This window comes from Dipodomys merriami, unplaced genomic scaffold, assembly GCF_024711535.1.
Source record: "Dipodomys merriami isolate MVZ:Mamm:240054 unplaced genomic scaffold, mDipMer1.0.p SCAF_14, whole genome shotgun sequence".
NCBI lineage: Eukaryota > Metazoa > Chordata > Mammalia > Rodentia > Heteromyidae > Dipodomys > Dipodomys merriami.
Window position 1 is genome coordinate 36,161,846 of NW_027202715.1, and position 25,663 is coordinate 36,187,508.

Genomic DNA, 25,663 nt, shown 5'->3' on the forward strand with positions numbered 1-25,663 from the left:
TCTTCTCCATCTAGCTTTGAACTGTGATCTTCTGAAATATAGTGACAGACTTTTGGGACCTTGACAGAGTGTATACATCATGGAGTTACAGTTTTGTTCTCTTTTGCTGGGTTGTTGGGTCACCTTTCTTTGTTTAGTTTTTTGTTAGTAAACCCCAGTGACTCATATGTAATATTTTGTCATATATACATAAATACACACAGATACACTAAAAGTATACACACATCTATATGTATACATAATACACAAATATCATCTTATATACATAGAAAGCATTGCTAGCAGTTATTTTCTCTTGAACAGTGTTTGAATTGTTTTTCTTCCTTTTTCTTTTTTTTTGGTCGGTCATGGGGCCTGAACTCTAGGCCTTGTCACTATCCCTCAGCTCCTCAGCTCCAGGCTAGTGCTCTACCACTTAAGCCATAGTGCCACTTCCGTTTTTTTTCTGCTTATGTGGTGCTGAGGAATGGAACCCAGGGCCTCATGCATGCAAGGCAAGCACTCTACCACTGAGCTACCTTCCCAGCCCTCTTCCATTTTTTTAAGGTTTCACGTAGATGCCATTTTTTTTTGGGGGGGGTCCGGTCATGGGGCCTGAACTCTGGGCCTGGGCGCTGTCCCTCAGCTCTTCAGCTCAAGGCTAGCGCTCTACCACTTGAGCCACAGCACCACTTCTGGCTTTTTTCTTTTTGCTTATGTGGTGCTGAGGAATCGAATCCAGGGCCTCATGCATGCAAGGCAAGCACTCTACCACTGAGCCACCTTCCCAGCCCAATTTTTTTAAAATTTTAATTAATTAATTTATTTTGGTGCTAGTCCTGCTGGGGCTTGAACTCAGGTTCAAATTACTGTCCCTGAGCTTTTTGTGCTCAAGGCTAGTGCTCTTATCACTTGAGCCACAACTTCACTTTTGACTTTTTGGTGATTAATTGGAGATAGAGTCTCAAGAATTTTCCTGATCAAGCTGACTTTGAACCATGATCCTCAGAGTAGTTAGGATTATAGGTGTGAGTCACCAGCAGTATATGGCTCAGTATATTTTTTTAAGCTTCTATTTTGGAAAAACTTCAGGGTGTTTAAAGTTGAGCAAGGTGGTACACACCTGTAATGCTAGTATTTGGGAAGTCCAGGCAGGAGGATTGTTGAGTTTAAGGCCAGCTTGTGCTATGTAATAAGACCCTGTCTTAAAAAGAAATCACTATTTAAAGAAGTAGAATAGTGTAAAGAAGCACCATAAAGAAATTAGAAATTAGATTTTTTTTTTAAATAGAAGAAAATGAGAACATAAGCCAATCATGGTGGTATGTGCACTTGGGAAGCTGAAGGGCAGGCAGATTGTGAGTTTGAGTCCAACTCAGACTATGTAACAAGACCCTGTTCAGACAACACCACCTCTCTACCACATATTATTTATGGGGTGCTGATACAGAGATATGATAGGCACTAAAGACCTATACTGGAAAAGAATGATTTCAGCTTCTCACTTAAGAAACTAGGATAGGAAGAACAAATGAAACCCAAATGAGTGGGAGATAATGAGGTTTAGGAACTGAGGATTAAAAAACAGACAAAAATCAAAGTAATATTGCTAAGCCACTGGGGTGAAAAAAGATTCCCATTATCAGTAACAAGAATGAGAGACTTAAATACAGATTGTATAAATGTTAAAGTTGGGGCTGGGAAGGTGGCTCAGTGGGCTCAGTGGTAGAGTGCTTGCCTTGCATGCATGAGGCCCTGGGTTCGATTCCTCAGCACCACATAAGCAAAAAGAAAAAAAGCCGGAAGTGGTGCTGTGGCTCAAGTGGTAGAGCACTAGCCTTGAGCTGAAGAGCTGAGGGACAGCGCCCAGGCCCTGAGTGCAGGCCCCAGGACCGGACTCCCCCCCCCCCCCCCCAAATAAGTAGATAATAAATACTATGAAGAACTTGTTGTCACTTTTGACTATTTAACAGAAATGTACAAATTCATTGTAGGATACAGGAAATCAAAGTTCATTTAAGAAGAAATGTGTGTGAATAACCCTGTAGCAAGTAAAAAAATGGAAATTGCTGTTAAAAATTACTTCTCATGCTGAGCCTGTGACTCAAGCCTGTTATCTTAGCTACTCATGAGGCAGATAGCTGAGGATTGCAGTTTGAAGTTAGTCTGAGTAGGAAAGTCCATGAGACTCTTTATCTCCAACTAACCAGGAAAAAGCTGTAAGTAGAGCTGTGGCTCAAGTGGTAGAGTGCCAGCCTTGAGCAAAAAGCCATCAGACAGTGCTCAGGGCCTGAGTTCAAACCTCAGTATAGAAGGAGTGGAAGAGAGAAAGAATAACCCACAGAGTTGGAACAAACTGGGAGAAAACATTTGTAGATCATATAAATTGATAAAAATTGCATCTGGAATGTATAGGAGTCTTTAAGGCAAAGTTATAAAACAGGTAACTAAAAAAATGGATACGTGAGTTGAATAGACATTTCACAAAAGAAAGTATACAGAGGACCTAAACACACGGAAAGGTATTTTAACATATTGTTTAGAAAAGCAAATAAATCAGCTACACTATTGGAATGTCAAATACATAGAAGACTGTCACATATTGATGGGAATACAGAACTGGATCTCTCAATCCCTGGTGTTAGAATTTCATATACTGTATATTGTTAATCAAGTTAAAGAAGTTTCCTTCTATTCTTTTTGATTTTTTTTCAATTATGAATTTTTTTTCAATTATTGAATTTTATTAGATACTTTTTCTGTACCTGAGGATATCAAATGGCCTTTTGTCCCTGATTGTATTGTTATTCATTCACTTGAGATGATCATGTGGTTCCCCTTACTCTTCTTTGATACTGTATGTGATATATTACATTGATTGATTTTTTTCTCCTTTTATGATTTTTTTGAAAAAATTAATATATATTAGTGTACAAGGTAGGGGCTTCATTGTGACATTGCCCTACATGAATATAATGTACCATGATGACCCCCCTTCCTTTTCTTCCCTCCCTTCCCCTTCCCAGGGGAGCAAGCACTGGTGTCCTTTTCTTACAATCCTAGTTACTCAAGAGAGTGAGAGCCAGAGGATCTTGGTTCAGTGTCAGCCCTGAAGCAAATCTGAGCATTTCCATTACCAAAATAACCAGCAAAAATTGGGCTAGAGGCATGGTTCAAATGGTACATTGACAAGCTGAGCAAGTAAGCTGAGCAGGTGTGAAGCTCTGAGTTCAAACCCCATTACCACAGAAATAGGAAGAAAAAAGAAAGGTTTACTAAAGTCCTCTTTTTTTTTTTTTTCTTTTTCTTTTGTCGGTTGTGGGGCTTTAACTCAGAGCCTGGCTGCTGTCCCTGAGCTGTTTTGCTCAAGGCTAGCACTCTACCATTTTGAGCCTTGCTGCACTTCTGGTTTTTGAGTGGTTAATTGGAGATAAGAGATTCACAGGGAATTTTCTGTCTGGGCTGTCTTTGAATCCTGAGACTCAGATCTCAATCAATCTCCTGAGTAGCATTACAGGTGTGGGCCACCAGGCACTGGTCTTTTTTTTTTTTTTTTTTTTTTTTGGTTGTGGGGCCTGAACTCTGGGCTGGGCACTGTCCCTCAGCTCTTCAGCTCAAGGAGTACTCTACCACGTGAGCCACAGCACCACTTCCGGCTTTTTCTGTTTATGTGGTGCTGAGGAATCGAACCCAGGGCCTCATGCATGCAAGGCAAGCGCTCTACCACTGAGCCACCTCCCAGCCCCTCAAGTCTTTTTATTAATCACCTTTAGTATCTTCTTAAATCGGTAGCATTTGTTTTATGAAAGTTTTCTTCACGTTTTTAACTATATAAATATTAATATTACATCTTTGTTTTGAAAAATACCTTTTTAGACTACTTCATTTGTAGTTTCTGGCACAATAAAATACATGTTGTAAATACAAAGCTCAGTTAATTTTGCTTTTGTTTCCCATGATGAATAATGTTCTTTTTCTTTTCTCTTTTCTTTTCTTTTCTTTGTCGGTCATGGGGCTTGGACTCTGGGCCTGGGCGCTATCCCTGAGCTCTTCAGCTCAAGGCCAACGCTCTACCACTTGAACCACAGTACTACTTCCGGTTTTCTGATGGTTAATTGGAGATAAGAGGTCTCACGACCTTTCCTGCCCAGGCTGGCTATGAACCGTGATCCACAGATCTCAGCCTCCTGAGTAGCTAGGATTACAGGCATGAGCCACCAGTACCTGGCCAGTTCTTTTTCTTACATTTCTGAAAAGCTAACCTTTCAGCAAGTTTCTCTTGTAGGTTATAGTAGTCCTCTCAAAGACTTTAGGATGTATAGTTCATCTTCTAAGCTATGTAGCAAAATACATATTCTATGTGCTTTAGACAGTGTGATATTTTTAATTTTTCTAAAATCTTCTAAGGAAGCATTTCTACATTTATTAATCTACTTAAATATTGAAGCTTTCTGAATTACATTTTATTTTATCCATTTTTCATCCTAGAGGATGAATAAATGTAAATGTATTGAGTGTTTGTTTCTTATCTTTCTCGTTTTTCTAAGTAGTACAAAGTCAACAGGAAGAGACATCTCTTTGGTCAGAAATGTAAAAACAGGAAGTAGGAAGTCTATTGCAAATCTGTGTTGCCTGATTACAAATTCAAGTTTCAACATAGAGGATGTTCATTAGCAACTGTGCTACACTGTTATCTGGAATTGTAGTGAGCATTAAATGTCATTACTGCAGAATGTCAACTCTACTTATAGGAAGTAATGCTAACTAACAGACTTCAATCAGTTCTTCCTATTCATGGGTACAGGATACTATTGGTGAGAACAAGCAATAGAAATTGTCTCTAGTGAAAAAGTAGGGCAAGTAAAACAAAAATCAACGTCAGCCTGCAGATGGCAGTTATCAGAAACACAAAGTCTGTCTCTTTTCTTTCTCAGCTAAGCATGGTTTTTCTCCACCACTGTATTTTTTATTCAGCGCTAGTCTAGATTTATTTTATGTAACTCTCCTCTTCCTCTCTCTCGTGGTGTGGTATTGCCAAGGCTAATGTCAGTCCTTGAATCTGCGGGCAAGGACAGGGTTGTCAATGATGAAGAGTGCAGTTGTGTACTTTTCTGGGGAAAAGATCCATACTTTTCATCACAGAGAAGTGGTCTTGATATCTCAGGTCATAGCCTAAAAAAAAGACTTAAGAAATAGCTGTTGTAAGAGTGCAATAGAATTCATATTGACAACAGATGTCCTTTATATAAGTCGTGCTGTGACTTAAAAATTGTTTGATAGGCTGGCGCCGGTGGCTCCTGCCTTTAATCCTAGCTACTCAGAAGGCTAAGATCTGAGGATCCAGGTTCAAAGCCAGCCCTGTCAGAAAAGTCCATGAAACTCTAATCTCTAATTAACCACCAGAAAACTGGAAGTGGTGCTGTGGCTCAAGTGGCTGGAGCTGAAGAGCTCAGGAACCCAGGCCCAGAGTTCAAGCCCCATGGCTGAAAAAAAAATGTTTCATAGAGTGTTTTCAAAGGAATATGAGGAAGCATCTGCTATTTTATGAATGAAATACTTTTACGGGCAGATTAACAGAAAATATTTTGCAAACAAGAAATCTTTTTCAGGATTCTGAGAGAAAGTGTGCGTATGTGTGTGTGTTTCCCAGGGTTGTATAAGCTTCAGCTTTTCTTCAGTTAGAGGATACATAGTTGATTTGGATACCCAACCAGTTTTAGGATACAAACTTTATCCTGAATTCTCTACTTAGCAGTTCAGTGTTACTGATGGCTTGAAAAAATTAAGTATATAAAATTAGATGGCATATCACCTTTATCATCATCATCATCATCATCAAGATTCTGCTGGATTCTTTCCACTTATTTATTTATTGTTTGTCTATTTGTCAGTTGTAGCGCTTGAACCTGGTACAATATATAGGATTGGAAGAGGCTCTACTGCTCTATCCAATGTTGTGGATGGGTAACACTGCTTATAGAAAAGGTATATACTCCAGTTGAATTTGTGTACCTTTCTGGAGAGAAGACCCATGATTTTTATCATAATCACAGAGGAGGGTCTTGTCGCACTAAGTCATAGCACAAATTAAGATGAATTATTGTTTTAAGAATTATAAGCCTGCTACAAATCAAGATGGTATGTTAGTGGTTTCCAGGCCACAGTTGACAAATTATCAGTGTCTGAGTAGGTGTTTAGACAGGATATATTGCAGACATTCTCCCTGCTGCATTGAAATGTAGGAGGTCATAGCTATGTTGAAGATTTTGAAGATGATCTTGTGGCCTGAAGAGGTTGATGGCTGTATTTTACCTTCAACAGCTTCACAGTTTATTCAAGATGTGAAAACCTGTAAAAGATATGATTTTGAAAATCTGGTTTCTTCTAATTCTCTTCACCTAAGTGAAGGGCATCTTTATTCTTGCTTTGATCACATGAAATAGGTGTTAGGTGAATCTATCTATTGATCAGTTGATCTCTATGTCTATTTTTGTCAGTCCTGGGTGCTGTCAGGGCTAGTGCTCTACCACTTGAGCCATAGTCCCATTTCTAGCCTTTTCTGAGTAGTTTATTGGAGATGAGACTCATGGATTTTCCTGCACAGGCCGATTTTGAACCCCGACCCTCATATCTCAGCCTCCTGAGTAGCTAGGATTACAGGTGTGAGCCACCTGTGCCTGGCTTGGGTGAAATATTGATTGGTGCAGTTTTAAATAGCAAGTTTGATATGCAGAAGGCTTTGTCAGCAGATAACATGTAGAAGGCAAAGAATTAAGAGCGGACAGGAGAGATTTCAACAAGTTCATGATTCTTTTCAAAATGTCTCATTGTGTTTGTATTGCCAGATCATTTTTTTTTGTTATGTACCTTTGAAATTTATTTCATGACACTTAAGCAAATGAAAAACATGCTGCATTAAAGCCAAAAAAGTTACAATAGAATATGTGTTAACAACTACTCTTCATGTATACTTCCTGTGTTCTTTGCTTAAACTATGACATTCTAAATGCTTATTTCTCCAACTATTTAAGTATTGTTAGTGAATTTTGTTTTTATTTCATTGTAGTTAAGTGTTATTTAGTTTAAGTATGAAAGTCACACCATGTATGTTTTGTGTGTTTGTGTGCTGGTATGGGGACTTTAACTCAATGCCTTGTACTCTTACTTGGGTTTTTTCCACTCATGGCCGATGCTCCATCACTTGAGCCACACTTTTACTACTATCACACCCCACTTTGATGCAGTAAAGGGAAATTTCTTTCTTTCTTTTTTTCTTCTGTTGGTCATGGCTCCTGAACTCTGGGCCTGGGCCTGAGCTCTGTCCTTGAGCTCTTCAGCTCAAGGCTAACGCTCTACCACTTGAGCCACGGTGCTACTTCCAGCTTTTTCTGCTTATGTGGTGCTGAGGAATCAAACTTGTGCGTGCAAGGCAAGCACTTTATCAATGAGCCACCTTCCCAGCCCCAGAGAAATTAATTTCTGAAGGCCCCTTTTTGGTGCAAGAGTGCCCTCTAGTGAAATTATTCCTTTTATTAAGATTTCTAGTTCTTTGACAATACAATGAATTGTGAATTGAATACAAAAATGAAGGACACTTTCAGTTCTTCTTAGAAGATAAAATGTATGCCACATAATTGGAAATAAACTTGACGTAATACACAAATAGATAAAAGGTAATGTATATATTTTATGTAGAAAAGCTAGTAAAAATCCCATGTAATAGGAAAGTTATCCAGTATGGCTATTGATAAAATTGTCCTGAAGGAATGGTCTTGAGATGAAATTAAGATTCATATTGAGGCATATAGTAGGAAAAAGGCATCGTGGGCATGGAAAAGTTTAGGATAGCATCAAAGTGGATGAGGGCCTGAAGGGGAAAAAATGTGAAAAAGGAGATTATTGAAAAGATTTTAATACTATTTTAAGTGTTCTATACAAATGTTCGAATTATATTGCACTTGGAAACCTTGATTTCACAAGAGCTGAGAACAAATGGCCTGTGGTGGTAGGCCTATTTTTGTTACTCTAATAGATACCTGAAAAATATACAAAATTTATAAGCATATTATTTTGGCTCACAGTTTCAGAGGCTCCAGTCCATGGTGGTGCATCCTTGCTTTTAGATCTGTGATAAGACAACACATCATGTCACAAGTAGTGTAGCAAAACTGCTCACCTTATGGCCAGGATGCAAGAGAGAGGAGGAAGGAGCTAGAGTCTTTCTACCCCCCTTCAAGACCTTCCACTAGGCCCACTTTCTAAAGGTTCTACCGCCTCCTAGTAGCACAATCCAGATAATAGCATGCTTGTCAGCTATTTGTTGTGGTTGAAATTATCTCAAGACTCATCTGGATTAGGTAGCTTTGATGGTTCAGTCACATTGCTGGCAGTTGGTGCAGCTTCATTGAGAATGCCTATAAATGACCTTTCTAGTGTATCATTTTTTAGTATAGTTTTCTTATGTGGTAGATGGCTTTCCCCAGAATGATTGTCTAAAGAAGTCTAAGTGGATGGTTGTATGACTTTTTCTCAACTCTACAGTCATATAGTACTCTTCCTTTCATATTCTACTGGTGGTCAAAATAGTCACAAGCCTGCCTGTATTCAAAGGAGTTACATACTTCACCTCTCAAATGAAGATGTGTCAAAAAATTTTGGACTTTGTTATGAGAATTAGAGAATTAGGCTCAGTGTGGATAAATTTTTAATGATTTTAAAGAAAAATTATCCTCTGTTAAATTTGCCTCTGTGTCTCTGCTTGCTGCACTTGATTTTCAGTTTCAAGTACATATTAACTTGTGCAATACTTAGCAAATATTGTTGGAAAGAGTCATTCTTTTTCTTTACCTGGATTTTTAACTTTCCTGGAGTTAATTTTTTATTTGCTCTTGGGTTACAGAGCATCAGGGAAACTGTTACCAGACAGTTTCTATTCATACTTGCTGTATTTGATAAATGTTGGAAATGTTAGTAGTAGTGCATATAACACTTTTATATTGGTCATTTTCTTCCTAGTTTATATTTCTAAGTAGTTATAGAAATATTTTCTCCCAAGATTGAGTGGCTATTTTGAACAAATCTTTTGTGCCTGTGGTGTCTTTTACTGTTGTGAAAAAGAATGGAATTCCAAAATGTGATTTTATGAGAAAATGGCCCTAAATGATCATCCATTTGCTATCTTTAATATTTCAGTGCATTTCTCATTACACAATTATTACTGAAAATTTGAATGCCTTCAATATATATATGAAAATATATATGAAAAGAGTTAGCTGGATGTCAGTGCCTCACACCTATAATCCTAACTACTCAGGAGACTGAGATCTGAGGATCATGGTTCAAAGCCATCCTGTGCAGGAAAGTCCATGAGACTTTCATCTCTAATAAACTACTCAGAAGAAGTCAAAAGTGGCCTTGTGGCTCAAGTGGTTAACTGCTAGCCTTGAGTACAAAGAGGCTCAGAGACAGTTTCCAGGCCCTGAGTTCAAGCCCAGGACAGTAGGGGGAAAAAGTTATGGTTATTGCAAGACTCTGTAGCTTCGGGGTTTCAAGTGGATGATAAATTGGGATTGAAGTGACTACTTGATTGAAAGACTGCAGTTAACTTCCAATTCACAATAATGCAAAACTTTACCAGAAACAAGTAATCACTTAGGTAGGAATAAAGAAAATACCTAAATTCCTTGTTTCCAGAGATATACAGGAGGCACAAACTTTTGTATCTGGGCAAAGCAGCATCTCACTGAATGGATTTCACCATATTCTTGCCATGTAATTACCTTCTTCTCTGAATTTTACCGATGGCTAGCACCCAAATGCTAGACATGTTTTCGCATCACACACTGTGTCCTTTTGTGGTTATTTAACCAGAATATCGGTCCTATTAGAGAACACAGTATTCTTGGATGTCTAGCAAAGAAACTGTAGTACTCCAAAAAATTATAAGAAATGGGAGGAAATGAGGATTAGTCACTTTGAGATTATGTTAACTTTCCTCAAAGTGTTCACATTATTTTCATTAAAAACAACTTCTCTGCTGGGCATGGTGGCTCAAGCCTGTAATCCTAGCTGCTCAGGAGTCTGAGATTTTAGGATTGCAGTTTGAAGCCAGATGGGAAGGAAAGTCTGTGAGACACCAGAAAACCAGAGGTGGCCCTGTGGCTCAAAGTGGTAGAGTGCTAGCCTTAAGCAAAAGAACTCAGGGACAGCCCCCAGGCCTGGAATTCAAGCCCCAGGAGACCAACAAAACAAAACAATAAACAAAAACCAAACTTCTCTGGGAACTCAGGCATTTAATTTCTTCCCAGATGTTGTGACAACATAATGAAGATACAATAAAAGAAAAATATACTGAAAATAGCCTAAAGACATTATGGTGTGCTCTATGTATGTATGTGTGTATGCATGTGTGTGCCAGTACTGGGCCTTTAACTCAGGGCCTGGTGCTGTCCTTGAGCTTTTTTGCCCATGCCTGTACTAACTACTGGAGCCACAGGTCCAACTGTGGCTTTTTGGTAGTTAATTGGAGATAAGAGTCTCTTTGGACTTCACTGTTTGTGCTGGCTGTGCATAGATCTCCACATTTCAGCCTCTTGAATAGCAAGGATTACAGGTGTGAGCCCCCAGTACCCAACTCTATGATGTACTTTGTTTTTTGTTTTTGTTTTTGGTAGATTGTAGGGCCTGGGCGCTGTCTCTCAGCTCTTCAGCTCAAGGCTAGCACTCTACAACTTGCGCTACAGTTCCATTTCTGGTTTTCTGAGTAGTTTATTGGTGATAAGGGTCTCATGGCCTTTCCTGCCTGGGCTGGCTTTGAACCATGATCCTCAGATTTGAGCCTCCTGAGTAGCTAGGATTAAGGCATGAGCCACCACCCAGCTATGATGTACTTTTTGAAGAAAAAAAATGAATATAATACCATAGTGAGAGTCCTATTCTCTTAATACCTTAAATGTTCTTTATTTTTCATCAGATTTTTTCTTACAAAAACAATACTGTACACTATGATTATTAAATTATTTTTTGTTTATATAATATTAACATTTGTAAAAAGTAGACTCAGCTACTTAGTTAAGACATTTTAGGATAAAAGTATTAATTTCTTTAACCATTTTAACCTTTTAATTTTAACTTACTTATTTTTATATTTTATTACCACTAGGTGGAGTCCTGTATACACAATTGAAAAGGCATTTGTGAAAGAAAATTTACTTTTTTAAATTTCATGAGCCTGACATTTTGGATGATCAAATATTATTACATAATATTGAACACTTTGCTCAAGTGTGTAAAATTTGATATAATGTAAATGAGTTTTGTTTTTACTTAAAGGTTTTGTAGCTGTGATTTTTACTATTTAATACATATGTTCCTAGTTCCTGAAATTAAAATATGTAAATATGTAAATAAATCAGTAAAGCATAAACTACCTTTGTTTTAAAGTTTTTTCTTTTTAAAATTTTTGTAAAAAATTATATTTTGTTATATATCATTAAATCTTGCAAGAAATAAGATTCATTGTGCTAAACTTTTTGAACTCTCCTACATTGATGTCATTATGAGTATTTGGAGTAGTAAGTTACCACCTTAGTGATTGTAATAGAAAATTAACCAATTTTCTAATGTTCAGTTTGCCAGTTCTATTATATTTATAGGAACATAATTAGATTTTCTAATACATATTGTAAAATCCCGAGGGACATTTTGGAAGAAATAATTATTTTCATTAAAAGTATATTTTACTAAAAAATTAGAATGGTAATATATTTAGCACATTAATATATTACATAGGATATTATTGTTTATCAACGTAGAGTTCAAAGAATGAATAGCCCCTGAACAGTAATTTTTTTCCTGTCTTGCAAATCAGAATTTCAAAGAATAATGATAATCGTTGAAAGGCAAAAAGGAAAAGTTTCAAGAGTTCTTCATTGATGGCAGATAAATATGTTTTCTTTAACAATTTAGTTCTTCCTTATTTTGTTGCATTTCTAACTTATTGCTGCCTAACAATTAGCAATGCCTCAGTTCTCATCTCCTTTTTCTGTCCATTGGCTGATTTCACCTGATGGATGCAGCAGTGCACATCAGGAATTCCTTGTTGAGTCATTCTCAATTGTTGATCTTCAAAGGTGATGCGTTTGGTTGCAGTACTGGTACTCTCTCCCTGCATTCCATGCTGTTTATCACTATTGCAGACTGACAAGTCTATAGAATTTAATAGCAACATCAGTGGTGTTCTAGTCAGGTAAACCTGGAGTTAAATCTTGACTCTGTTTTTGATGTGACTTTTGATTTAAATCAGTTCCCCAAACTCCATTTGAAAAGTGGAGTGCTAACAGAATCTTTCATAAATTTGTAGTGAATGTTTAATGTGATAATGCATGTAGAGTATTGAAGATACTAAATTTTTAGTGAATTGTTTGAAATAGTTACTTTTATGGTTTTATCATCATTAATACAGAAGCAAGTCATGATTGCTCTATGGCCAGTTAAGTCACTATGGAGAATTATTTACTAGAAGAGCACATTTTCTCTACTTTCTGCATATCCTTCTCCTTACATGTTCTCTCCAAATCATCTCTGTTATTAAACATAGATCCTAAAAGGAAACAAAGATTGATAATTTTAGCTTTGTAAACTGTCAAACTGTTTTTGCCTTCCCCTTTTCCAATAATCTGATGTGTGTGTGTGTGTGTGTGTGTGTGTGTGTGTGTGTGTGTGTGTGTATCCCCTCCCATCCTCCCTTCTGCCAGTTATCTACATATTGTCCACCTTATTACTAAATATCTAGTTATTATTTTTTTTTATGATGGATTAGGGCTTGAACTCCAGGCTTCACAGTCAAACTTGGCTTTCTTTGCTCATGGCTGGTATTTAGGCCATGTCTCCAGACTAGTTTTTTCAGGTTAACTTGAAATGTATAACAGATTTTTCTGCCCTGGCTGGTTTTGAACGAAGATCTAGGTTTCAGCCTCCTGATTAGCTAGGATGACAGGTGTGAGCCACCAGTGACTATTGTACTACTTATTTTTTCATTGTTATTAGTACATTAAATTGACTATATATAGTGATTAGTTCCATTTTGAGTGTTACTTGATTTTTAGATTTGTGCTACAATTATTAAAATGAGGGCAATCTATGATCAACCCTCCTTCTCTCTCTCTCTCTGTCTCTGTCTCTCTGTCTCTGTCTCTGTCTCTGTCTCTGTCTTTTTGGTTCGGTCATTGGGCCTGAACTCTGGGCCTGAGTGCTACTTAGCTCTTCAGCTCAAGGTTAGTGCTCTGCCACTTGAGCCACAGGGCCATGTCCAGCTTTTTTCTGCTTGTGTGGTGCTAAGGAATTGAACTCAGGGCCTCATGCATGCAAGGCAAGCACTCCACCACAGCTACTTTCCTAGCCCCAACCCTCCTTTTCTCCCTCCCTCTTCTTCCTCCCCATCTCTTCTCTCTTCCTTCCCTCCTCCTTCCTTTCCTCCTTTCCCTCTCCCCCTTCCCTCCATCCTTTCCCTCTTTCCCTCCCTCTTCTTCCTGCCTCCTCTCTCTCTCTCCCAGTCTCCCTCTTTTCCCATTCTCCCTTATCCCTTCCTCTTTTCTCTCTCTCTCCCTGCTCCCTCCTCTTTCTCTCCTATTCCCTCCCTCTCTTCCTCTCTTCCTTTCGTCCTCCCTTTCTCTCTTGGTCCTTCTTTCCCTCTCTTCCCTGTTTCCTTTTTCTTCCTTCTCTTTCTCTCAGAACTGAGAGTTAGGATTTAACACTTGCTAGGCAAATACTCTACCAGTTCTGATAAGGGTCTCATGCTTTGCCCAGGCTAGCTTTGAACCATAATCCTCCTGTTCTTGCATCCCAGATAGCAGATATTATGGATATGTTTGGCCCACACTAGGAGTATCCTAAGTCCTTACTGTGGTCAACATTCCATCATAAGATGAATTTTGGATTCTGGCACTTGCATGATACTTCAATACTTTTAGTATGTTTGTGGATTTTGATACTTACAAGCAAATTGAGGGCAAGAGAGTAGTATCTAGAGGAGAAGACATCAAAGATCGGAGTCTCATTCTAGCTCCTAAAGAATTGGAGCTGGGTTGCTGCTCTATTTTGCTGTCTTCAGTGTTCTATTAAGTACTTACTCAGCTAAGACATGGAAGTTGCCTTCAAGAAGTTTAAGGTATTGGGGGGAAATAAAATATCTAATATTGGGCTGGAAAGGTGGCTCAGTAGTAGAGCACTTGCCTTGCATGCATGAGGCCTTGGGTTCGATTCCTCAGCACCACATAAGCCGGGAAAAAAAAAGCCAGAAGTGGCGCTGTGGCTCAAGTGGTAGAGCACTAGCCCTGAGCTGAAGAACTGAGGGACAGCGCCCAGGCCCAGAGTTCAGGCCCACGACCGGATCAAAAAAAAAAAAAATCTAATATTCATGAAAACATTTAAATTACAAAACAATAGATGATGACGTGAGAATAAAGGGCTCTAAGATTGCCTATTCTTCAGATTAAAAGAGTATTTGGCATAGAATTGATTGATAAAGTTGTATGAAAAAGATACAACTTGCACTGAACCTCAACAACGAACAACAGATATGGAGGTATACTTTGAAAAGTCCCCAGAACTTCCCTCAGGTTAAAAAACTTGGGAGAGTGACTTAGAATATGAGAAAGCTATTTTATTCACAGTTATAGCAGAAGAATACAGATTAAAGTTAACAAACCTCAGTACTGCCAAAATTAAGAACAAAAAAATTATTAATGGAAAAAACACGAGTGGTAGGAGAGTTTCCCATGTGAGCTTTCAGATGTCTTTTCCCAGTGACATTATGTGGGGAGTACCTTTCTCAGCAGTGAAGTTTGTCAGCACTTAGAATCTTCAATTAGAGATGATCATTCAAGCCTTGAAGTCGAGGGTTTTTGTTAAGGTAGTATGGTCATATATCTAAGACTAACTGTTCATGTAGACATGGCTAACTACCAACCTTGCTGGTTTTAAGTTTTCAGCTCCTCAAAAGCCGAAAGCCCCAACCTCACCAATAAATGGGCTGTTAACTAAAGATACTTCCTAGGCAGGACAATCCAAAGACTTAACTTCCAGGAGTCAGGGACAAGGTTTGTCCTTTATTGCATAGTGAATAGGGATGGGAACAGGTATTCTTTATGTAGAAATAGTTGGTCCTAAGATACAGTAAGTAAATGTATGCCATGGAGAACACGATGGTAGCTTTATATTTGGGAATATGAGCTCCAAAGCCAAACTTCATATTGCAGTTGTCACTCTCAAAGTACGGAATGTATAGCATTAATATAATTATAATTTGTCATAAGTCAAGGATAAAAGCAATACTTTTTGGGCATGTTGTGAGGATTAAAGAGTTAGTATATAGTTAATAATTGTTCTGATTCGTAGTAAATACTATTAGAAATCATGAGTTTCTTCATTCTGTAATTATTTATTCACACATTGATTGTTTTTAAGTCTTAGTATGTTAAAGATTTAGTTTTCACTTCTTGAGCCTTAGATCTTTATTTGTAGATAGCTAGTAATAAATGTAGAGGGCTTCTGTCTACTTTTTTTTTTTTATAGTTGTTCAAGTGTAAGGTAAAACGTAAAAACATTTCAGATATGCCATTCCACTTATGCTTTTAGTTTTTAGTTTTAATTCACCCATTATTAAGTATAATATAAACAAATGACATGAAACAGAAAAGACTTAAAAACTTCCTTTGCTTTTGGGAAACAGCTGGGAAACAACAAGCCCTTCCTTTAAAAAATATAGAAATGTTTTTCAAAGTAGCTAATATGTACTGTTAACATTAACAATTCTGTTTGTAATCATAATATAGACGTATTTTTACTCTTTACAAAAATCAGATCTCCTGGTAAAAAGAGTATTTCATTATGTTAATCTTTAAGTTACATCACTAAAAATATACTATATATAACACTTTCTAACCATTTGGACATTCTATTCAATAGACTTTAACCAATAAATTTGAAGAGTTGCTCAGAAAAACAGCACTGTATCAATTGAAGTATGATTTGGTAGTTAGTATTCCTGTTTTTAGCAAAAAGGTGTTTTATTAATTGTTTGGCAGTACCTGGGTTTGAACTCAGGGCATTGTGCTCACTATTGCTAAGTAGATCTTCTAACACTTGAGCCATACCCCAGCCCATTTTGCTTCAGTTATTTTTCAAATAAAAGCTATCATTCATAGCCAAGACTGTTCTAGGACATGATTCTCCTATTTACTCTTCATCTCAGATGACAAATGTGTACTACTGCACCTAGTTTTTATTGATTAAGATAGAGTCATTTGAAATTTTGGTTTTAGTTATCTTCAAACTGTAATCTTCCCTATGTCTGGATCTCTGCCTCCTGAGCAGCTAGGATTACAGGCATGAGTCACTTCACCTGACTTCTTTTCTTATTTTTTAAAATTGTTATTAAAAGGTGTTGTACAGTAGAGTTACAGTTACGTAACTCAGGTAATGAGTACATTTTTTAAATTGTAAAGGTGATGTACAGAGGGGATATAGTTACCTAAGTCTTCACCTGCCTTCTTTTAAAATATTAACATGTTTAAAAATAGTTATTTCTTTTAAATTTATTTTAAAATTATTGCTCCACTTAGTAATATTACCCAGCCCATTTATTCAGAGGTTAGATCGAGTTGCTAGATACATTGAGCTTAATAAAGAAAAAACTTTTGATGAATGGAAAAGTTAATTTTAGTTTTTTTATATACATACAGATCCGTGTATGATGACCAGCCAAATGCACACAAGAAGTTTATGGAAAAGTTAGATGCTTGTATCCGTAACCATGACAAGGAAATTGAAAAGATGTGCAATTTTCATCATCAGGGTTTTGTAGATGCTATTACAGAACTCCTTAAAGTAAGGACTGATGCAGAAAAACTGAAGGTAGGAAATGTATTAAATTCTGTCTCTATTCTCACTAAACTACACAACTATTATAGTACATATATGTCTTTTTTTTTTTTGTCAGTTGTGGGGCTTGAATTCTGGGCCTGGGCACTGTCCCTGAGCTCTTCTGCTCAAGGCTAGCACTCTTCTACTTGAGCCACAGTGCTGCTGTTTATGTGCTGCTGAGGAAGCAGCACTCTACCATTGAACCACCTTCCCAGCCCCATATGCTGTTATTGAATGAGCTTTCAGGAAGTAAATTAGTATATGTATTTGAGAATGCTCTTTATGCTGTATTAACAAAGTTATCATGCTAATGACAGGAGTAAATTTTTTCTACATCAAGTAATACATGTATTAATAGAATTTCTTTCTCTGCATGGAAGACATACAATGAAAGTCCGTATTTGCAGTTTTAATGATTTCTAATTGACAATACAATATTGATTGATAAAAAACTCTTCTAAAATGTTAAAAAAAAACTTCCTACAAATGATTTTGTTCTCAAAACTGTTTAATTATATTGAAAATTTGTGGGTTTTACGGTAATGCAGAATTTTCTTGTAGAGAGTCTACCTTTTCTGCCATGCAGAGAAAGCTTTATTTTTTGAGATGTGGATTTGTTCATTCCACATATAAAATGCATAATTGTAAGAATTGTCCTATTTATCTTTCTTTACATTTAAAGTGCTTAGCAGACAGAATTCTAATGTTATGATTAGAAAACCATTATATAAAGGATATTCAGATAACAAGAGACCAAATACAGCATCAATGAGGTCACTGAGCATCTTTGTTCAGAAATTAATGAGATTTTTAATAAACCAGAATGTGCTTCCTTACTGTGATGACCTAATGAGTCACTTAGTATGTGGGAAAATTTGAGGTTGAGCTTTGTCTGCACCTGCAGCATCAAAATGTTGCTGTGGATTGAGATTTTCGTGTTTGATGTTCATCAACCACCCAGTGTTTGCATTCAGCAAAGTATAAATGTTTAATTACCATAAAATGCAATCACCATTTCCTACAGACAATAAATGGCACATAGACCTCATTGAAGTTATCAAAAAGGGACCAGTGGTCAATTGGGTCAGTGATTTGAATTGTTTGACAGACTTAGAGAAGCAAGTAAAGTTCAAAAATCCTGAGTAAATTTGAGAAGTTTGCCACAGAATCTGTTAAAAAGAACTGTCATAAGTAATTGAAGTTAACAAAAGCCCTTTTCAATCAAAAGTTCAAGTTCAAGCTGTAGAGTTAATTTGAATTTGCATTTCTTTGTTCCAAGTTTCTCATGAAGTATGATCTGATTACAAGGGTGAGCAGTTACATCAGGGCAGTTTTATGCATGTTTGTCTAACTAAGGTGAAATTATTTTTAAGGTGCAAGTTACTGATACCAACCGAAGATTTCAAGATGCTGGAAAAGAGGTAAGGAAATGATAATTTGTGCACTCAATATATATCTATATATATATATGCTATTTAAATTGTTTATTTAAAATTATGAACATGGCTTTCTTTCTTAAGGTAATAGTCCAAACAGAAGATATTATTCGATGTAGAATTCAGCAGAGGAATATTACAACTGTTGTAGAAAAATTGCAGTTATGCCTGCCAGGTGAGTTAAACTTATCTATCATATGATTGATGTCTAGCTTGGTAAAATTATAATGTAATAATGCCATATTTTTTATTATGGGAGTTACAGAGAGTGATTGTTTTCCAGCAAAGCCCATAATTACCTTTCCTCTTGTTCTCTTCCCTGAATCTGTTTATTTTACGGAACCCCTATTTGATTATCTGCCACATCCGTTTCCCAGATCAGCTTCTATGTTTCCATTTCCTCTCTGCCTAATTTTCCATCTGTTCTTCACCTGCTACCCTGTTTCCCCCACCTCCATTTTTCCCCCTCAGAATGCTTTCCTATAGGGAGAGTGTCTTTTGATTACATTTTCTCCTTTGCCTAATTTGCCTAATTTTTTTTTTACCTCTAGTTTTCCATTGTTTTCTGTTTGTCACTTAACAAGTTGGTTTTGCTTTGCTCACAATGTCATTTTGCTGATAAGGTAAGAAAACATCAAAAGTGATAGGTCTTTTCCTTTTCCTCCCATGTTTTGAAAAGACTTAGTTTCTGGTCTCTCTGTTAGGGCTCAGATATTACTGGACAACACATAAATACTGAAGAAACTAGTATTTTCTTTTTACCTGGATTTAATATACTTTAAGTTGAATGTATCCTGTTCAGATGGAATCAGGTATATGTCATTTTCGCCTTAATATTGTAAACTAATTAATTTCTGGCCTGTGGAACTTCTTTTAGAAGAAAGGAACCTAATCTTCCATGTTCTGGAAAGCTGAATATTTTGTATAATACTTACATGACAAAAATTTAGCATAGGTAAAATACAAATCATATTATTAAAACTATCAGAATTTTTCATGGCTAAGACAATTGTATTGTTCTTGTCTCATGTATAAGAATAGCTTTTAAAAAATTATTTCATCTTATGTTATTGTAAAGATGCTGTACAGAGAGGTTGCAGTTACACGAGTAAGGTAATGAGTACATTTCTCTCAAGCATTGTTAGGGAATAGCTTTTTTTGAATCAATGAAAGTCTATTCAGTTTATCTGTGATAGACCTGGGCTACTGATAAATTATCTTTGAGTAAATAAAGCACTTGCTCATTATGTTTTAAGGTTGAGAAACTTACTTCTTTATGATAATGGCTAATACCTCTGATAATATCAGATGTATTGTAATATCCAGTAGACAGCTTGAGTGCTTTGTACTTTACTATTCTGGATATTAAGCCTATAAGTTGAGTATGAGGGAATGACAAAGAGCTGAATGCAGGTTAATAGCCTCTTACTTGGCTGTTTGAAATAGAGAAATAAAAGGGAGTAGATGTTAAGTTTGTGTTACTGCTTCTGTCTTTGCCTTGATGGGTGGACAGCAGCTTGAGTTCATGTAAATATTGTCTTCATTGCCTCATCCAGAACTACCTACTGTCCTCCGTTAATCCTTCCATCTCATTAGCTATTCATTAAGTTTTTTGTGTGTCAAACATTATGATAGCTATTAGAATCATAAAGGTGAATAAAGACAAGTTTGTCACTAATTATAGAATCAATTCCTTCTTGAATTTGGAGGAATATAATAGGATATTAAGAATTAAAAGAACAGGGGCTGGGAAGGTGGCTCAGTGGTAGAGCGCTTGCCTTGCATGCCTGAGGCCCTGGGTTCGATTCCTCAGCACCACATAAACAAAAAGAAAAAAGCCAGAAGTGGCACTGTGGCTCAGTGGTAGAGCGCTAGCCTTGCGCTGAAGAGCTGAGGGACAGCGCCCAGACCCAGAGTTCAGGCCCCATGACCGGACCCCCCCCCAAAAAAAAGAATTAAAAGAACAAATAGGATATTAATTTTACTTGCTGTTTTGAGGAAAGCATAATTTTTATGTAGAAATAATATGGAATTAATGAAGTAAATGGAAGTTTACATGAATTATTGAGCTAAAACAGAAGAGTTCAAAGAACATTATGCTGTTAGCAGCAGTATCTGTCCCAGGTTCTATGTTCACTCTAAAGCTTTTGTTTGAGGGAAATATCACAATATGATACAGAGGCTGTGATAGAGGTATGCAGGGGGTCCTGTGATGCCATAGAGTTACAGCTGGTTCACTAAGCCACCAATGAAGGTCTTACAACTTTTAGACAAGTAAAAAATACCTTTGCAAACTTGGAGTGGTAGCCATATAACTAGAAATTCTGGAAAAAATGTTTTAGTCTATCCTTCAGATCTATGAAAATTTGATGAACCAGGAAGGGTTTACTTACAAATTTTACACTTTTGAAATTCTGCTAAGGTTAAAAGGTAATCTATGTAACTGGCTTATGGCTCTTCCCCTCCACCTTCTCCCCTTCTCGTGCCCCCCCCCCCCGGGGGGGGGTACTAGGGCTTGAACTCTGGACCTGGGCACTGTCCTTTCTTTTGCTTCTTTTTGTTCAAGGCAAGTGCTCTGCCACTTGAGCCACAGCGCCACTTCTGGCTTTTTTGTTTTCGATAGAAATAGAGTCTCACTGAGTTTCCTGCCCAGGCTGGCTTCAAGCCATCATCCTCAGATCTCAGCCTCCTAAGTAGCTATGATGTTAGCCACCAGCGCCCAGCCCTCATAGCTTTTATGGTGACAGCATATTATTTTGCTTAAGTTAATGACAATTTTATTGAATAAATTCATTTCAGGGATTGTAGGAAGGATGAGATGAACAAAAATGTTTTGTTGGTTTATTTCTACCTTTGTTATATACTGTTAACATTTGGTAAGTTTTGCTTTGTAGATGTGGTCTAAATATTCCTGTCTAATTATTTATAAGATAGTTGTATTATTTTCTTTGCTATGTTACATCAAACCAATAAATCTTACTGTCCCTCAGTTTTCCCTCTCAAATAACTAAGTCCAACTTCTATTTCCACTTCTGGGAAGAAATAATGAGTTCTGACTAGCACAGTTAATTTCTGACTAGGATCAGCATATTATATATTATAGCTATATATAATATATATTATAAATATTAATCTGGAAAGAAAAATATTTTAATTTATTGAAGCATTTAACAGTTTGTTTGAACATATCAGGCCAACTCAAAGGATAGAGAAAAACTAATGAATTTGCAGTATAGTTTTGTCTGCTTTAACTTGCAATTTCTCAAAATGCTCTTTTTGTTTTGAAAGTTAAAATGTTATATTTTTTAAATACAGTGCTGGAAATGTACAGTAAGCTAAAAGAACAGATGAGTACAAAAAGGTGAGTTGGTTTCTTCCTTATTGTTTTAAATGTATAGTTTTTTATAATTAAAAGCACAGATAAACACTGTAAAAGGGAATCATGTGAATTTTGCTTTCTGCCTCACAGTAACCTTTGTTCATGAAATTCACTTATCAGGATCATTAATAAAGAAAACAACAGTCATTTGTTTATGAATCCTTGTTTTTTTGTAAATACATCAAAAATTGAAATAGACAACTAAAGAGCAATTTTTTGTTAACTTACCAACATATAGTTAAGGCTAAGTGTATAATGTGAAGTAGAACAGAATATAGTACTTCTGTTTTGTCAGTCTAGGCTAGAGTAGTTTATATTCAGTTTTTTTAATACAAATAAATAAAATAATACTAAAAAGCCAAAATAAATAAGAAACATTTCAACTAGGGAAGTAATGATTTTTTTCTTGGTTTATTCATAGCTACTTATTACAATACTTACAGACAAATTTATTGTCAAGAGATTTGTGTATGCCCTGATGTCTATACTGTTACACATTGAATTTCTTTAGACTTTACCAGTTGGCACTAAGAAGTGGAATGTTCTATCATTTACCTATCCATCCGTCTGTCTACCTATCTACTGGGGTTTGAACTTAGAATCTTGAGCTTGCTTGACTTGCTTGATTGGATGATAGTCTACCACTACACCTCCAGTCTGGCTTTTTGCTGGTTATTTTAGGTCCGGTCGTGGGGTCTGAACTCTGGGCCTGGGTGCTGTCCCTCAGCTCTTCAGCTCAAGGCTAGCACTCTACCACTTGAGCCACAGTGCCACTTCCAGCTTTTTTCTTTTTTTTGCTTATGTGGTGCTGAGGAATCAAACCCAGGGACTCAGGCATGCAAGGCAAGCACTCTACCACTGAGCCACCTTCCCAGCCCCTTGCTGGTTATTTTATAGATGAGTCTAGTGAACTTTCTGCCTGGGCTGGCTTTCAACTACTATCCTCTAGATTTAACCTTTTGAGTAGTTACAGGTTTGAGCTACTGGTACGTAGGCCTGGGTTTTTCTTTTATTAATAAACCCAGTGTCTTGTCTTTCTTCCCTCCTTCCCTCCCTTCCTCTCTTCCTTCCTTCCTTTATTTCCTTCCTTCCTTCCTGCCCTCCTTCCATCCCTCTTCCTCTTATTTATTTTGTACGAGTATAAACCAAAAGATCCTTGTTATATAGATCTTTATATTTTATTTAAAGAACCAAATAGTTTCATGTGTTTGTTGCAAATAAACAGGCCTTAGCTCCTCTAATTCCTATTTACTAGTTTTCTTAATAGGGACAAAATCGTTTACCTTTCAACTGATTATTTATAACTTCTATTATTGCTTTACCTTTTTTACTCTTTCTCCTTTGCTCTCTTTTTTTCCCCCTCTTCCTCTTGCTGCCCCCTTTCCTCCCTCCTTCCTTTAATCTGTCATGCTCTCAATCTCCAGTACTAAGTTTGAGGCATTTCAATTTTTTATCCTTTGTGATCTAATTTTTCTCTCTTTAGAACCTTCTCTTTGTTTTCTGTGTTCTGGTTTTTTTGTTTGTTTATTTTTGTTTTTGTTTTTTTTTTGCCAGTCCTGGGGCTTGAACTCAGGGCCTACGCGCTGTTCCTGAGCTTTTTTTGCTCAAGGTTAGCACCCTACCACTTGAGCCACAGTGCCACTTCTGGCTTTTTCTGTTTATGTGGTACTGAGGAATTGATCCCAGGGCTTCATGTGTGCTAGAAAAGCATTCTACCATTAAGCCACATTCCCAGCCCTGTATTTCCTATGGTATGTTTTTATGTAGGTCTGTTTACTTCCATTTGTTGTGGGGATACCTTTTAACTTGGAAATTATCTTTTAATCTGTGCTTTGAATTCTACAAATTTCTATTGATATAAATTTTGCTTGGAGCACTGTGTAGTTACATTTCATAATTAAAAAAAATATATTTTGACCAGGCACTGATGGCTTACACCTGTGATCCTAGCTACTCAGGAAGCTGAGATCTGAGAAAGTCCCTGGGAGATGTTTATCTACAATTAATTGCTCACAAACCAGAAGTAAGCTGTGGCTCAAAGTGGTAGAGTGCTAGCCTTGAGCAAAAGAGTTCAGGCATAATGCCCAGGCCCTGAGTTCAAGCCCCACAACTAAAAAACAAAACAAAGTTTTAAGAGGGAAAAACTGGGAGAAAGCAAGGGAAGAGGTAATATTGTCCAAAAAAAGAGGTACTCTTTACCTGACTTATGTAACTGTAACCCCTACATATATAATAACAATAAAAAAAGGAAAATAAAAAAGTATTTTGAGACAACATCTTACTATATATTGCCCAGCCTGGCCTTCAGTGTTAAATCCTTATTCTTCTGCTTACTGGTAGCTGGAGTTAGAGTTGTATGATACCACATCTGATCACACTTTTTTTTTTTTTTTTTTTTTTTTTTGTCGGTCATGGGGCTTGAACTCTGGGCTTGGGCACTATCCCTGCACTCTTCAGCTCAAGGCGAGCACTCTACTGCTTGAGCCACAGTGCCACTTCGGGTTTTCTAGTGGTTTATTGGAGATGACTCTCACGGAGTTTCTTTCCCGGGCTGGCTTTGAAGCACGATCCTCAGATCTCAATCTCCTGAGTAGCTAGGATTACAGGCATGAGCCACTGGTACCTGGCTTACACTTTTTTTTTGTCAGTCATGGGCCTGAACTCTGGGCCTGGGCGCTGTCCCTCAGCTCTTCAGCTCAAGGCTAGTGCTCTACCACTTGAGCCACAGTGCCACTCCTGGCTTTTTCTGCTTATGTGGTGCTGAGGAATTGAACCCAGGGCCTCATGCATGCAAGGCAAGCACTCTACCACTGAGCCACCTTCCCAGCCCTCACACTTTTTTTTTTTTATAATCACGCGTTTTTAATATGCTTTCATTGGTTTTAAGTTTAAAATATTTTCTAGTTTTTCTTGTGATCGTTTAAAGCTCTTAGGGTATTAAAGAAATTTTCTAGATATTGTAATAACTTTTTTCCCCCTATACTTGGATTTAAAACTCAGGTTCTTACATTCTTTAGGTAGATGTTTCCACCACTTATGCCACATCCCAGCTCTACATATATTAATATCTTTATCACTGATTTCAGATTGTGACCCTAAAAGGGCCAATGAACATACTCTGTGCAAATTTCAATTTTTAAGCATTTGTAAAGACTTTTTTTAGCAGCTCAGTTTATGATCTATTTTAATGAATATTTCATGTGTAGTTGAAGATACTGTATTTAGTGTTCTGTAACTATCAATTAGGTTTTGTTAGTTTGTTGGTGTAATTCAGTCTTTATGTATCCTTGGAATTTTTTTTAATGCCATTTGTACTAATGATGTATGTTAGCTGTACAAAAGTGGTGTTAAATTTTCAGCTACTATTATAGGTTTATCTGTTTTCCCTTAGCTCTTTCAGTTGTGCTTTATGTTTTTTGAAGTGCTATTATTTGATGCATATGCATTTATAGTTTTTATATTCTTTTCATTTCTTAGTCTTTTTGTGTGTGTGTGCTGGTCCTGAGGCTTGAACTCTGGGTACCAGGAGCTCTCCCTGAACTTTTTTGCTCAAGGCTAGTACTCTGCCACCTGAACTAGAGCTCCACTTCTGGCTTTTTGGATCATTAATTGGAGATAAGAGTCTCCTGGACTTTGCTGCCAAGGCTGGCTTGGAACCATGATTCTCAGCACTCAGCCTCCCACAGCCAGAATTAACCCACTGGCTGATAATTTTTTTCAGTCGTGGGGCTTGAACTCTGGGCCTAGGAGCTGTCCTTGAGCTCTTCAGCTCAAGGCTAGAGCTCTACCACTTGAGCTATAACACCATTTCCGGTTTTCTGGTGGTTAATTGAAGATAAGAGTCTCACTGACTTTCCTACAGGGGCTGGCTTTGAGCAGAGATCCCCAGATCTCTGCTCAGGTGTGAGCCACTGGCACCCAGCTCGCTGGCTGATTTCTATATTCT

At 37.1% G+C, this 25,663-nt stretch overlaps 1 protein-coding gene across 6 annotated transcripts in view; it reads left to right on the plus strand.

The window, feature by feature from the left end:
* Positions 1–25,663, plus strand: part of Exoc6 (exocyst complex component 6) — a 127,557-nt gene that overhangs the window by 13,715 nt on the left and 88,179 nt on the right. For all 6 annotated transcript variants that reach the window (XM_070021213.1, XM_070021212.1, XM_070021209.1 and 3 more), the window contains exons 2-5: positions 16,722–16,893; positions 18,276–18,323; positions 18,423–18,513; positions 21,654–21,699. In XM_070021213.1, the coding sequence (XP_069877314.1) occupies positions 16,722–16,893; positions 18,276–18,323; positions 18,423–18,513; positions 21,654–21,699 (357 nt within the window). The remainder of the gene's footprint in view (positions 1–16,721; positions 16,894–18,275; positions 18,324–18,422; positions 18,514–21,653; positions 21,700–25,663) is intronic.